The sequence below is a fragment of the Tupaia chinensis genome, unplaced genomic scaffold, assembly GCF_000334495.1.
Source record: "Tupaia chinensis unplaced genomic scaffold, TupChi_1.0 Scaffold150166_1, whole genome shotgun sequence".
Lineage (NCBI taxonomy): Eukaryota > Metazoa > Chordata > Mammalia > Scandentia > Tupaiidae > Tupaia > Tupaia belangeri.
In genome coordinates, this window is record NW_006210004.1 from 151,152 (window position 1) to 166,892 (window position 15,741).

The 15,741-nt window shown below is 47.2% G+C and overlaps 1 protein-coding gene across 3 annotated transcripts in view; it reads right to left on the reverse strand.

Moving 5' to 3' along the window:
- GLB1 (galactosidase beta 1) overlaps positions 1-15,741 on the reverse strand; it is a 93,225-nt gene that overhangs the window by 64,779 nt on the left and 12,705 nt on the right. For all 3 annotated transcript variants that reach the window (XM_027769651.1, XM_027769650.1, XM_006171953.2), the window contains exons 2-6: positions 13,193-13,362; positions 9,491-9,641; positions 8,980-9,040; positions 7,130-7,224; positions 4,770-4,950 (exon numbers count right to left, since the gene is read on the reverse strand). In XM_027769651.1, coding sequence (XP_027625452.1) covers positions 4,770-4,950; positions 7,130-7,224; positions 8,980-9,040; positions 9,491-9,641; positions 13,193-13,362 — 658 coding nt within the window. The remainder of the gene's footprint in view (positions 1-4,769; positions 4,951-7,129; positions 7,225-8,979; positions 9,041-9,490; positions 9,642-13,192; positions 13,363-15,741) is intronic.

Genomic DNA, 15,741 nt, shown 5'->3' on the forward strand with positions numbered 1-15,741 from the left:
TTTTTTTTTTTTTTTTTTTTTTTTTTTTTAGATTTTTGTTACAGAGCACATGTGCTATCTGGAGAGATCAAGAGAGAGGGAAAGTGAGGAATCACCCCCTTCCCGGGGGTTTGTGAGGTGGCCATGCCTCAATCCTTTCTCTTCCATTCTTCTCTTGAGATTTTGGGTATGCACACATATGCGCCTGGTGTGATTTTTCAAGCCGCCCTGTCCAGGACTCAAACTGTGGGAGTCGAGTGCCTTAACCACCACACACGCACACAACTGACTGAAGCTGGCAAAAGCCTCAGGTCTACCTGCCCCAGGACACTGGCCTGGCGTGTGGGTGGTGTGTCTTCCGCTCCCAGCAGGAGCAATCACACCTTCACCTCGCATACGAGTAATGCTTACAACAAACTCCTGATAGTCCCCTGTGCGTGCCTCATGCCTCCAGACAGGGGACACTGTTTCTTTCTTCATCATGCAATGGGAACTGTGCCAAAACAGGAGGAAACCGGCAGGCCACTTCCTCTGCAGCCCTTGGTGGCTGAGTTATTTCATCACCAATGCTCTGAGCAATGGACCACGTTTCTAGAAACACTCAAGTCACTTAAGATCAGTTCTCTCTTTTTCAGTAACATGGAGAAAACTCTAAAAATGCAACTATAGGGCCAGCCTGCAGCTTACTGGTTAATAGAGCTGGATCCCACATGGCCTACAACACGGTCAGCTCCAGTGGTTTAAAAAACAAACATGCTGGGCAGGTCTGTGCCCCAAACCCCGACAGGATGCAGAAATGAAGGAGGAAGGATTGCAATGTGACCATCCCCCAAGAGGATGGTGCTTTCTCCTTTTCTCTCTCTTTCTCTGTCTCTCTCTCATGAGCACACACACCCTCTGGCCACATTTTTTAAAAACGCAACTTCAGTACCAGCAGATGGTGTAAAGGTTATGTCGCTGGACTCCCACATAGTTGATCACAATTTGAGTCCTGGACCTGGTGACTTAAAGCTCATACCAGGCGCGTGTGCGTGCGTGCCCAAAAATCCCAAGAGGAGAATGGAAGAGAAGGGATTGCGGTGTGGCCATGCCCCCTCGGGGAATTTCTCACTTTCTGTTTCTCTTTGGTGATCACACGCGTCCTATAGCAAAAATCTCTCTGGAAAAAAAATGCAACTTCAATCTAATTCCACCTGTCAGTCTCCTCAAACTCCCTCTCCAGAAGGGTCACACGTCGCATGTGCAATGAACACGGCATCTCACACCTCAGAAGGGAGAACAGTTGAGTCTCCATGCTACTTGAAGGGCTGGTTTAGCTTTTTGTTTGTTTGTTTGTTTCTTGGTATGAGTGCGGGGGAACTTCAAAAAGTTCACAGAAAATAATGGAATTAAGTTAAAATTTTATTGTAGTACAAAAACAATTTCTGAAATCTATGCATAGCTAGATTTTCGTCATAGACATTTTCCATGATCTTTTTAAAGACACCCCTCATGTAACTTTTTATTTTGAAGTGATTTCAAACTTACAAGAAACTGTAAGAATAGAACTCTCATGTTTCCTTCACCTGAATTCCCCAGTATTTAGCATTTTACCATGTTTACTTTATCGTTTATCTCCCTATATAAAAACACATACATGTTTTTCTGGGTCCGCCCTGTAGCCTAGCAGTTAAGGGAGCCAGGTCACACATGGCCAACTATGGGTCCCACCCCTGGTTGCTTGAAAACCATGCTGGGCACGTGTATGTCCAAAATCTTGTCTGGATGGAGAAATGGAGAAGGGATTATTGCATGACCTCCCCTCATTGGGGTGGGGGGTGTTTCTCCCTCTCTCTGTATCTCTCTCTGGCAAACACATGAACCCTATGGCAATTAAAAACACACACACAAGGGACCAGCAGATGGCGTGGTGGTTAAGGCTCTGAACACTCCCTCGTGGCCAACCATGGTTCAAGTCTTGGGCCTAGTGGCTTGCTTTCTCGTTTTCCCTCTCTCTTTCTTTCTCTCTCTGGTCAAATAAAAAAAAAATGAATGAATAAATAAAAATTAAATAAAAAAAGTATTTAAAACACACACACACAAGCGCACGTACACATATATACACACAAACACACACATATACATTTTTTCCTGAGCCATTTTAGAAGTCGCAGACATGGTGGCCCTTTACCCTAAATACTCCAATGTGTAGTCTCTAAGAACAAAGGTGGTTTTTGTTGTTGTTATTGTTTTATTTGCTTTATGGCATGTGCGCTCAGAGGAGAGAAACAGAGAAAATAAGAGAGAGAGAAAGTGAGAAAGCACCCTCCTCCCCAAGAGGAGATGGCCACACCGCAATCCCTTCACCTCCATTCTCCTCTCAGGATTTTCACATGCACGCACATGCGCCTGGCGTGTTTTTCAAGCTGCCAGGTCTTGGACCAGAACTGAGCAGTTGGCCATGTGGGATTCAGCCACCTTAACCACAATACCACCTACCTGGTCCAGAACAAGGGCATCCTTTAAATAAACACAATGCAATTATAAAAATCAGGAATTAATATTGATACAATATCATCTAATATAAAGTTTTACTCAAAGAGTGTAACTGTCTCAATATCCTTCATTGCAAAAGAAAAAGTGGCCAGTCCGAGATTCTATTCAGAATCACACACTGCATTTAGTTGTCAAATCCTTCATGCAAACTATTCTCAGCCTAAGTGAAGACCCTTTTAACACTTCTCATGGACAGAAGCACTCTACCCAAACTGCTTGCCATCCAGAACTCTCACCTGTAGAACCTCCGCAGTATACCCAGCACTAATCGGTCTGGTATGGCAAATGTATTTTTTACAGAGATGTTTGTTATAGGGTGCGTGTGCTCACGAGAGAGAGACAGAGAGACAGAAAGCAAGAAATTAACCCTCAGGGGGATGGTCACATCGCAATGCCTTTTCTATTCTCCTCTTGGGATTTTGGGCACTGAGTTTCACACCGTTGGATCTGGGACTCGAACTGCATTTGACTACGTGGGAGTTAGTGTCATAACTATTATGCTACTTACTGGTTCCAGCAATTTTTATAGCATCTGGCAACCACTTCCAGCTGTCACAGTTCACAGTGTTAGGAGTAATGATGAAAGATGATAGAGAGCGATCTCCGCACCCAGGGGCGACAGCCCAAGGTCTCCTAGCCAGCAACCGAATTCAACGCTCCCTATGGTCACAGCATAGCCCTGAACATTCTCCCAAGATGGAAGCTGGGGACAAATCTTGTGGCCTAGTAGTTAAGGGAACCAGATCTCACATTTGTAGAACCCCCTTTGTAGAACCTAATGAATTTACAAGGGCTAAGGCATGGATTCAACTCAAATGTTCAAGAACACACGAATGGATTAAAAAGGTGTGGCACATATACACTGTGGGATACTATACGGCCATAAAAAATGAATCCTCACATTTGATACAAAGTAAGTAAATATGAAAGATTTAATACAAAGTGAAGCAAGCCAAACTCTGAAAGAGAGACATTGTATGTCCCCATTGACTATTACTATATACCAAATGTCTGTACTCTATGGCAGAAACTGAAAGATTAGAAGATATAAAAGCATGGAGAGCAGCTGTGGATACTAGAGACAGTGTGTGGGGGGGTGGGCAATAGCAGGTAGAGAGAGCATCAAGGGGGAAAAAGGCAGAACATTTCATGGACACAAAAATTGAAAAATATCTGTTGATAATAATGTGTATGGTAATATCTTTGACTCGACTAATATGCAGTGTATTCATGCTGAGAAAACTCATTTTGAAGTCTAAGATATACAGTGATTAAATATGAAAAAAAATGCTGTTAAGATATACAGTGATTAAATATGAAAAAAATAAGAAAAAAGAGAAAAAATAAGGAACTTACAAAAAAAAAAAAAAAAGAAAGAAAGAAAAACATGCTGGGTACATGTCTATGCATACCCAAAACCCCAGCAGGATGGAGAAATGGAGGAGAAGGGATTGTAGCATGACCATATCCCATTAGGGGGTGTTTTCTTCCTCCCCCTCTCTCTGTGCCTTTCTCTGGTAAGTATATATGCCCTCTAGCAATTAAAAAAGTTTTCATATATATGCCAAGCAGTGAAAAGCAGCAAAGCTGAACACCCAGGCACTGAGCCTGAAAGCCAGCTGCTTCAGGGATGAGCTTCTCCCAAATGTGACTGGTCACCCCCTTCCTCACCTTGGGTGAGGAATGGATTAAAAAGATGTGGCACATATACACTGCGGAATATTATACAGTCAGTCCTCCAGGTTCCAGGCTACTCCATGAGCACTGAAAATGAAGCTGCCCTCAAAGCTCTTGTTCTATAGGCTGAAATACAATTACCCTCTGCCACAAGGACCAGCAGTTAGCATAATGGCTACGTCGCTGGACTCCTGTGTAGTCGACTGTGGTTGGAGTCCCAGATCCGGCGGCTTAAACTTACGCCAGGTGCATGTGCGTGCATGCCCAAGATCCTGAGAGGAGAACGGTGGAGAAGGGATGGAGGCGTGGCCATCCCCCCTAGGGGGTGATTTCTCACTTTCTATCTCTCTGTCTCTCTCCGTCTTTCTGGCGAGCGCACGCGCTCTATAGAAACAAAGAAAAAGAAAAGAAATAACCTCTGCCACAGAGGGATGCAATTATTCTCTCTTACCCGTTACTTGATAAACGGAGATCTTAGCAATCTCATTCGCTCTGCCCACGCCACACCAGCTGTTTGGAGTCATCGCCTGAGTGAAAAGCTGTTTTAAGCTGTGTTTTCTGTCGCTACACATGCTCACCTGCCCCAAAGTCCACGGTGGCATACAGGCCCTGCAGGGCCCCGCACTGTAGTAATTTCTCACGTGCTCCATCGGTGGTGAACAGAAGCGCATCGTCCCCCAGGTGGTGGCGGAAGAGCTTCTGCAGGAAGCGCAGGTAGTCATAGTCGCAGCTAAAGTACCTGCCGTATTCATTTTCAACCTGCACATGAAAAAACAGGAAGGAAGAATGAGGGATCCCAACGCAGCCTATCTACTGTAAGCTTCTGACTGGGGAAAGTGTCTAAGCATCCGCTGAGATGGCAGGGCTCGCTTAACAACTGCCAGAAAAATCTCCTTTGCTCAGACCTCAAGGCTGGCCCTTGGCCTAGTGGTTAAGGGAGCTGCACCCTGCCTGACCGACTGTGGTTCAAATCTCAGCACCGTGTGGCTTGAAAAACACACCAGGCACATGTATGTGTACATCCAGATCCCAATGGGCTGGAGAAATGGTTCCAGCACACACCCCACTGCGAAGTACTTTTTCCTCCCCTCCCCCTGGCAAGTAAATGCATCCCTCTGGCAATTAAAAAGGAAAAAAAAAAAAAAAAAAGAACTGAGTTTTCTAAAAACCAACTTGGCGGGGACCAGCAGAAAAACCAACTTGGCGGGGACCAGCAGTTAGCATAATGGCTATGTCGCTGGACTCCCATGTAGAAGACTGTGGTTTGTGTCCTGGACCCAGTGGCTTAAACTCACGCCGGGCGCGTGTGTGTGTGTGCCCAAGATCCCGAGAGGAGAATGGAGGAAAAGGGATTGTGGTGTGGCCATCCCCCCGGGGGGTGATTTCTCACTTTCTGTCTCTCTGTCTCTCTCTCTCTGGCGAGCGCACGCGCCCTATAGCAAAAACCTCTCCAAAAAAAAAACCCAACTTGGCAAAAAGCTTTCCTTCTACATGGGCCCATCTGGTGCATGGTGCATGGTGTTAAGGCAGATCTCACAAGGCTGACTCTGCAGTTCAAGTCCCTGACCGGGCAGCTTGAAAATCACACCAGGCACAAGTGCATATGTGTCCAAAATCCTGAGAGGAGACCGAGGAGAAGGGAGCATGCCATGGCCATCGCCCCTGGAGGATGATTTCTCACTTTTCTTCCCTCTTTCTCTCTGACTCTTTCTGGTAAGTGCAAAACTTAAATGCTTTACAGCAAAACTTAAAAACAAACAAACAAAAAAAACCCACAAAACTTTCCTTCTACCACCCTTCCCCACCACCCAGATAAGAAAAAGAAAGTGGGACCAGCAGTTAGCGTAATGGCTATGTCGCTGGACTCCCACGTAGTCGACCGCGGTTCAAGTCCCGGACCCAGTGGCTTAAACTCAAGCCAGGCACATGTGCGTGCGTGTCCAAGATCCCGAGAGGAGAATGGAGGAGAAGGGATTGCGGCGTGACCGTCCCCCCTGGGGGGTGATTTCTCACTTTCTGTCTCTCTGTCTCTCTCTGTATTTCTGGCGAGCACACGCGCCCTATAGCAAAAACCTCTCCCCCCCCCCAAAAAAAAAAATGTGGTTTGGAGAACTGAGTAGTACGTGCAGGGCAGCCAGCATAGAACCTGATACACAGCAGGCATTCCAAAATCCATGAAGCCATGCCTCCCCAAAGGCAATTAAATAAAAGCATCACCTGCCGCTTTATTTATTTATTTATTTTGCCAGAAGGCACATGCATGAGAAGCAGAGAGAGACAGAGAGACAGAGAGACAGAGAGAGCAGTCACCCTCTATGACCAGCCTGTTGGTGCCACAATCCTTTTTTCCTCCAATTCTCCGTTTCTTCTAGATTCTGGTCATGGATGGGTGCACACCTGCATGGTTTTCAAGATGCCAGAGCAAGGACTCAAACCCTGGTTGGCCACGTGGGATCCACTGTCCTCTGTACAGTATTTAATTGCTGCCCTGTGGGACTGGCCCTGCAGCATTACTTCTTAAAGAATCAGACTTACGAGATGCACATCTGCTCCCACCCATCATTTGTATAATGTCATGAGATGGAAACTCCCCCGGGACCAGCAGTTGGCGTAATGGCTATGTCGCTGGACTCCCACGTAGTCGACCGCAGTTCACGTCCCGGACCCGGTGGCTTAAAACTCACGCCGGGCGCCTGTGCGTGCGTGCCCAAGATCCCGAGAGGAGAATGGAGGAGAAGGGATTGCGGCGTGGCCGTGATCCTGGGGGGTGATTTCTCGCTTTCTGTCTCTCTGTCTCTCTCTGTCTGTCTGGCGAGCGCACGCACCCTATAGCAAAAACCTCTTCGAAAGAAAAAGAAAAAAAAAAGTAGAAAATTTTAAAAAAGGAGAAGAAAGAAGTTCCCCCCAACTGCCAGCCCATGCTCAACTCCATGGCTACCTGCACTGTGATAATTGGTCCTCCGTTCTGATAGAGCAGGGGCTTCATCTTGGGCAGAAGGACTCCCAACCACTTGTCCACAGCTGCAAGGTAATCTGGAAGACAGGACAGGCTAAGCATCATTGCACGCTTCTTACTACGAAAAGACACCAGTGCAGCCTTATTATGCTGGGGCTGGCAGTGGAGATCAGGGTATACCAGTGTCTATAAGGAGCTCCGAAAATGGGCAGCTATTCTCAGCAAACGTCCTGCAAGGCAGCCGTCTGCTCAGCTGAACTCAGTCATGGTCAAGGGCCAGTATGCCTGGGATCTGCCCTCGCCATAGGGCGTGAACCTGAAACTCAGGCTGCGTCCAGCCAATGTTTACCAAACGCACACGAAGAGTGACAGAAAGCCATGTCCCTCTCTCAATCACACCCAGGCTTTTCCTTGTTCTTTCTTTCTTTTTTTCTTTTTCTTTTTTTTTTTTTTTTTGAGAGATTTTTGTTACAGGGCATGTGTGCTCACCAGAGACAAAGAGAGAGACAGAAAACGAGAAATCACCCCCCAGGGAAGATGGCCATGCCATAATCCCTTCTCTCCCAGTCTCTTCTTGGGAACTTGGGCATGCAAGCACACGCGCCCAGCCTGAGTTTTAAGCTGTTGGATCCAGGACTCGAACCATGGTCAACTACATGGGAGTCCAGCAACATAACCATTATGCCATCTGATGGTCCCTAGGCTTTTTTTATTTTTAAAACTGAGTTCTAGTAAATGATACATTTACATTGGCAAATATGGATAACAGAAATACAGGCTTCATAATGTTGCCGAAAGAATTCATGATGTTGCTGAATTACATAAACATAGAATTGAAAAATATATATACACAAATAATATACTAGATACAGAGGGAACTACATACATAGCATAAGACACTAGCCTTTAATACGGGAAACTTAACCAGTATTAGCTACTGTTATAATAATCTTCACCAACACCACTTCCACCATCACCACCAACCCTAAGAGAAACTGAAGTCTTCAGAAGATAGAAATACAGCAAAATGTGACCTTCTGACTGATCAGGGTTTACAGCTAAAGAATATCTGAATGGTTTAAAAAGATGAGGGAAGGGGCCAGCAGACGGCGTGGTGGTTAAGGTGCTGGACTCCCACCCCACATGACTGACAGCAGTTCGAGTCCTGGACTCAAAGGCTTGAAAAATCTCGCCCAGGAAGCATATGCATGTACGCCCAAAATCTCAAGAGGAGGTTGAGGAGAAGGGATTGTGGCGTGGCCATCCCATTTGGTGGGTAACTTCTCACTTTCCCGCTCTGTCTCTGCCACTGTTTTTCCCTCTCCGGCGAATGCATGTACCCTATGGCAAAAAAAAAAAAAAAGACAAGGTGCTCTAACTACCAAGAAATCCAGAGATGACATCCCAGAAAGTGCGTCCAGCATTTTGGTGAGCTGGGTGTTGTCACTTGCTGTTTAATCTAAGTACACAGAAAGGGAAAGTATTGAAGTCGGTTGGTCAACCACAGACAGGGCACAATGCCAGCTCAAAGGGTTACCAGTGTATAGCAAGATCTGGTTAAATATCAGGTTGATGGAAAAGCCATGACATATTTTATTCTTTCTATGCGAAAACGCATCATGATTTTTCTGACAACGCAATAGCTCGCTAGCACCTAACTTCTTCCAGGTTCAACGCCTGGTGTTTTGCAGTGGACAAGGGCTAGAACTCAGACACTCACTATAGTTACGACGGTATTTGGGCAGAAGTTCCCCGGCTTTAAAAACGCTTGGCCCTTTTGATATAAACATGGTAAGCTTTCATATATTCGCAAGACATTTGTAACAACTTACCTGGGTCAGAAGAGCGAAGAACAATAGATTCCTTCTCTAATAGCCAAGCAGGTAATCCCCCCTAGAGAGAGGGGGAGAACACCGAAGAGATGATAATGGCCATTTTAGGGCTCAGGAGAGAGAGAAATTACTATTCGCAGGGATGGAAAAGAAGACAAGCTTCAGGGGGAAAGGCATTTGAGCTGGGCTTTCTGGTTTGTAACTTTCAGAGACCCCAGACATGGGATGCGGTAAAAATCAACATCGTTCTGCATGCAGTGCTCTGAGACTCAAAGCCTTTTTCACAACTGCCTTGTGAAGCACACAAAGCAGATTATTCACAGGTTTGTGTAGACAAGGAAACCGAGTTCTGCGAGTGGCCATCGAGGGGAGAACTCATGCACTGACCTGTCCCTGCTCCTCGTGGCCCGAGCACCTGGCTGAAGTTACAGACACCAGGGTTGTCACAGCTCAGCACTGGGGTCTACTATGCCCTGACCCCTGCTGCTAGCCGGCCCGGCCTCACACTCACCATGTCCCACTCGGCACAGATGTAGGGCCCAGGCCTCAGGATGACCAGCAGTCCCAGCTCATGAGCCAGCTGAATAAAATATTCCACATCATGGTCCTCAGAAAACCGGTACTGTCCTGGCTGGGGCTCATGAAAGTTCCAGGGCACGTACCTGCCAAGACACAAAGCGCTTGCTGGATACCTGACAGCCGAGGGGGGTGGGAGAAGGGGCCTCCTTAGGACTACTGGTAATGGGGAAGAAGAGTGGGAAGAGCTTGGTTAAGAAAAATTATCCAAGGGCCAGCCCCAAACCCTGTGATTCAGGGAGCCAAATCCTATATGACCGGTAGTGGTTCGAATCCTGGCACTGGCAGCTTAAAGAACATGCTAGGCACATGCGTGTGCCCAAAATCCCAACAGGAAGAAGAGACACAGAAGGGATGGCAGCAAGGTCATGGCCCCTTGAGGGGTGCTCTCTCCTCTCCCTCCATTGCTCTCTGGCAAGTGAAGGGAAGGGAAGAGGAAAGAAGGGAAGGGGAGGGGAGGGGAGGGGAGGGAAGGGGAGGGAAAGGAAGGGAAGGAGAGGGAAGGGAAGGGAATGGAAGGGAAAGGGAAAGGAAAGGAAAGAAAAAACAAAATAGAAAAGGACACAAGTTAATGGAAAGATAATCCATGTTCATAGATTGGAATAATTAACATCACTAAAATGATCATACTACCCCAGTCTATAGATTTAATACTGTTCTATCAAAATTTCAATGACATTTTTCATGGACATAGAAACAAAATTCCTAGAATTAACATGGAAGCACCAAACATCTTGAATAGCCAAAACTATCCCGAGCAAACAACAAAACTAGAGGCATCACACTGACTAACTTCAAAACATAGTGCAAAATGATAGTAACCAAAATAACATGGTATTGGCATTTTAAAAAGGCATAAAAACCAATGGAATAGGATAGAGAGCTTATAAATAAATCCATGAATAAGAGGGAAGGAAAGGGGAGGGAAGAGAAGGGAGGGGAAGGGAGGGGAAGGAGAGGAGGGGAGGAAAAAGAAAGGAAAAAAATCATCCAGAACTTGGAAGGCAGGCCAGAGGATGACTGTGTTTCCTCCCCACACCATATTGGAAGACTCAGCGGGCCCACAAACTTCTTTCCATCTCCGCGCGAACACTGTGTCTGACTTATCAGGGACTTTAATTCCAAGACAGACTCTGAAGTTAGAGATTAATTTGCAGATTTTGGCCTGGCAGAGATATCGTTTGTAATATAGAGAAGATAACTCCAAAGGTTAGGTTTCATTGCCTTTTAGGATATCCACCAGTTTGAGCTCTAAAGACTAATTTTTGGGGCGGCGGAGAAGCAGCCAGCCCCATGGTGCAGCAGGTAAGCCTAGTGGTTAAGGGAGCCAGCTCCTACGTGGCCAGTCGTGGTTTAACTCCTGGCTCTGGTGGCTTGAAAAACACCAGGCACGTGTACATGCATGTGTGCCCCAAACCTAACGGGACGCAGAAATGGAGGACAGAGTACGAGACAGAGGCTAGCATGGCCAGTTAGGTCTCATGATCATAGCTTGTGCAGGTCGACCAGGGAGCTGAACTTGTCATCTTCCTTATGGATCTGGCTTTGTTTGGGAGGTGCACCCCTGCACCACCGAGCTGGCCCTCTGAGATAAACCGATCTCAGCATGCCCTTCTGGGCTGACTAGATAAACCTCCCTTCCATAAATTCTCCTTTGCATCGGCTTTACCATCTGGCTCGTTCCCTCCATAATGAATGAAACAGAATCTTGACACATGCCCGTCTGTTTGCTAAGTCACGGTTTTCACTTACTGTAATTCTATGAATACTTGGCATAAATCATTGGCTAGGAGTGCTCTGGGGAAGGTAAGGGGAAATAGCTGAGAAGATCCAGATCTTCTGCAGGGCGTCCACAGAAAGAGAGACCCACAGGTCCACAGACCTTCCCTCGGGCAGCTTCTCGGGCCTTGTTAGTTCTCACGGCAGCTACCCAGCTAGTCAGAGTCAGACGCGATGGGACATGTTGGCGTTTCTGACCCACCGAGAATGCCCATTCCCATCTAACTCTGGATTTTGACAGAGAACTACATTTAGGGCCAGCCTATAGCACAGTGGGTGAGCACGGTACAGTGGGAGGTGGAGGCCGCATGGTTCAAATCCCCACCACCCTAGTGTCTTGAAAAACACGCTTGGCATGTATGTGTGTGTGTGTGTGTTCCCCAAATCCTGACAAGATGGACAAATGGAAGAGAATAATTAGCAGCATAACCACACGCCCCACTGGGAGGTGGGGAGTGCCTTCTTTCTCTCCCTCTCTGGTGACTGTACATGCCTCTGAAAACAAATTAAAAAAAAAAAAGCTAGGGGTTGGCAGGTGGCGTGATGGTTGAGGTGGTGGACTCCTACATGGTCAACCGCGGTTCGAGTCCCAGATCTGGTGGCTTTCCTGCCTTTCTCTCACTTTCCTGCTTTCTTTCTGGTCCAATTAAAAAATAATAATAAATACAATTAAATAAATAATTATTTTTTAAAAGCTGTTTAAAAAGAGAGATACATATAAATGATGGTCTATTAACTTAAAAGTTTCTCAAATTAATCTTTTCTAAAGAATTATTTTATTTAACTTTATTTATTTTATTTTGACCACAGAGGGACAGAGTGTGAGAGAGACAGAGAGCAAAAGTGAGAAAGCAATTCGCCAGGTCTGGGACTTGAACTGCAGTTGGCCATGAGGGAGTCCAGTGCACTTAACCTCCACCCCACCTGCTGGCCCCTCTTAAATCAATCTTTATGGAAACTATATAAAGAAAGAGAAAATATTTCAACAAAGTGTAAACTTGAAAAAAGCAAAAACAAAGACCCACTCCCTCCTCCGTCAGCTCCAGATCTTGGGCAGGAACGTGCCCAGGGTTCTCAGGGCTGCCAGGAGTGGGGAGAACTCTGGAAATGAACCCAGAGCCTTTTCATGGGGTCAGTCTTACATAGTATCAGCTTTGTTTTGTTTTAGATTTTGCCATAGGATACATGCACTCACCAGAGAGAGAGACAAAGAGACACAGAGAGAGAGGAACTGAGAGATCATCCTTCTTTTCTAGTCTCCTCTCAGGATTTTGGACACACACACACACATGCACCTGGTGTGTTTTTCAAGCCACCAGATTTAGGATTTGAACTGCAGACTCAGCCATGTGCAATCTAGCACCTTAACCACCACGTCACCTGCTGCACCCCCACCCCCAGCATCACGTTCTATCACCACCATCCGGCCTCCTCTCTCGGTCTTTAAATCGAATGCTAAATTGAATGCCTTGATTTTCATTTTAGGATTTCAAGGTTCAGGACTGGAAGTGGTTGTAATGACACCAAGAAGGCCCAGTCCACTCACAGCCCTCCCAGAGGCCACACTGGAGTGGACTTGTTCCCATTTCTTTCTCTTTTATTAAATAATTATTTATTTAATTTACTCATTATTTTATTTTAATTTGACTAGAGCAGAGAGAGAGAGAGAAAGAAAGTGAGAAAGCAATCTACCAGGTCCAGGACTGGAACCATGGTCAGCCACGCCGGAGTCCAGCACCTTAACCATCACGCCACCTACTGGCCCCAAGACTTGCTCCCCTTTCTGAGCAGTGAAAGGACTGCACTGGGGAAATGCGGCCACACCCTCTGCAGCGTGGGCCACGTGCCCGCCCCTTACGTCTGGATGGCGTTCAGCCCCGCCATCCTCATCTTCAGCAGCCGGTCCTTCCAGTAGAAGCGAGGCACGCGGGAGTAGTGGATGCTGCCCGAGATGTAGCGGAAGGGCTGGCCGTCCTTGAGGAAGCGGTCCCGCCTGTAGTCGATCTCGAACGTTCTCCCAGACGCATTCTGCAGAGCGAGGGTGGAGCCACGTGAAAACTCTACCTTCATTTAGTTCTGCATTAACGTTTTATATATGTATTTCTTCTGGGGGGGGCGCGAGAGAGACAGCACCCCCAACATCTTCCAGCCACAATCCACCCCCAGCCTTAGGCCACGCCGGTCACAGGCATGCACACGGGCACGCACATGTGCACACAGCAGCAAGGGAGACCTCAGGATGCAAAAACAGCGGCCTCCCATGAGGGCCCAGCAGGGCAGAGCACTGTGTAACCCGGGTGCCACCGGCCGGCACCACCTGCATTTCAGAACCTTTGACAGAGGCCGGTCTCCTGCCTCTTTAGTTTACACGACTGCTGACAGGGTTAATGCTTGGTTTCTGGGCCATCACCCAGAGCATGCCACGCCAGGCCCACCTGATTGCTGTAAGTGAGGGGTTTTCACAGGGCCCGGCTTCCAGAGGTCCGCAGTGAGCTGACGTCACTGCAGCGTTGTTCTTAGGGCCTGGGGAAGCGCATGTGCAGGTGTGTGAGCACACACACACACACACATCCTGTGGCCGTGGCTTCTCTGAGCACTAGATACTCAGCAGCAATGTCCCTGGGATCTTTAAACCTTTTTTTTTAGTTTTTGCCATAGGGCCTGTGCACTCATTGGAGAGAGACAGAGAGAGGGCAAGTGAGAAATCACCCTCAGGGGGATGACCACGCCACAATCCCTTCTCCTCCATTCTCCTGTCAGGATTTCGGGTACACATGCACACGTACCTGGCATGAGTTTCAAGCCACTGACTCGGGGATTCAGACCACAGTCAGCCATGTACACCACCTGCTGGCCCCACTGCCTACTAAGAAAATCTTAAATATGACCTCCAGGGCAAGGAACAATGAATAATTAGAAGCCAGAAGCTCTGAGAGCCAGCAGGTGGCATAGTGGTTAAAGTGCTGGACTCCCTCATGGCCGACAGCAGTCTGAGTCCTGGACCAGCAGATTGAAAATCACGCCAGGCACATGTACGTGCGTGCCCAAAATCCTGAGAGGAAAACGGAGGAGAAGGGATGGTGGTGTGGCCATCACCCCCCCTCCCCCGCCACCAGGGGGTGACTTCTCACTTTCCCTATCGCTGTATCTCTTCAGAGAACACTCGTGCCCTATAGCAAAAACTTATGACAACAAAAAGCCCGGAAGCCCTGGAGCCCATCCTAGTATACCCTCGCTCCAAACGTGGGTGTCCCGAGTCCTGCAGTGACTGGCCAGGTTCCCTCTCTAACCCTACATCTTCTTAACTATAACTGTCCAGGGTCTCAGACTAAAGAAACTTTAAGGCAATATTTTTCTTTTTCTTTTTTGTTTTAAATTGCCAGTGGGCGCGTGCAGTCACCAGAGAGAGAGAGAGTGCACATACACTTGAAAGGACTAACACCCCCCCCATGGGGCATGGTCACACAATCCCTCTCCTCCCTGTCTCCAGCCTGCTGGAATCTTACACATGCATGCACATGGGCCCAGCATGTTCTTCAAGCTGCTGGGGTTAGGGTCTAAACTGTGGTCAGCCAGGTGGGATCTGGTTCCTTAACCGCTAGACTATGGGGCCAGCCCAGCAATATATATATCTTTAATTTTCTCTTGTAAAAATAATGATTTTATTTAACTTGATTTATTTTAATTTGAATAGAGATGGACAGAGTGCGAGAGAGAGAAAGAGAAAGTGAGAAAGCAAGCTGCCGGGTCTGGGACTCAAACCGCGGTCGACCATGTGCCCTTCACCACCATGCCACCTGCCGCCCCCCTAGCAGTACTATTTTCATTGTAGGCTGCAAACCAGTTTGTGCGTAACAGACTCATTTTGGGTGGTGATGGGTACCTTTTTCGATGAAAGGGTAGAAAACATCAGAGATAATGCATGTAGTCAAGTCGCTTCAGAAGCTAAGATGCTAGGATTTTAAAAGGGAACCTCATCCAGCTTAGGGCAGCTGCGTCCCACATAGCTAAATGTGCAATTTGAGCCCTGGACTCAGGGGCTTGAAAAACATGGTGGGCACGTGTGTGCACATCCTAAGAGGAGAATGGAGAAGGGATGGTGGTGTGACCAGCGCCCCCGGGGATGCTTTTTCACTTTCCATTGCTTTCTTTCTCTCTCTCTCTAGTGACTGCAGGTGCTCTGTAACAAATAAAATATTTTTTAAAAGAATTAGAAAAGGAAGACCTTATGGGGATGCCTACTGTTAGAGTGGAACACTGCCCTCTGGTGGATGGAAAAGGTAGCAACAGGCCACAGGTGCCAACAGGCCAGGGCTAGAAGGTAATTCGTATTCTCCATTATCCCAAAGACTCTTTTTTTTGGGGGGTGGGGGGTGGGGAAGGTTTGCTATAGGGCGCGTGCGGTCA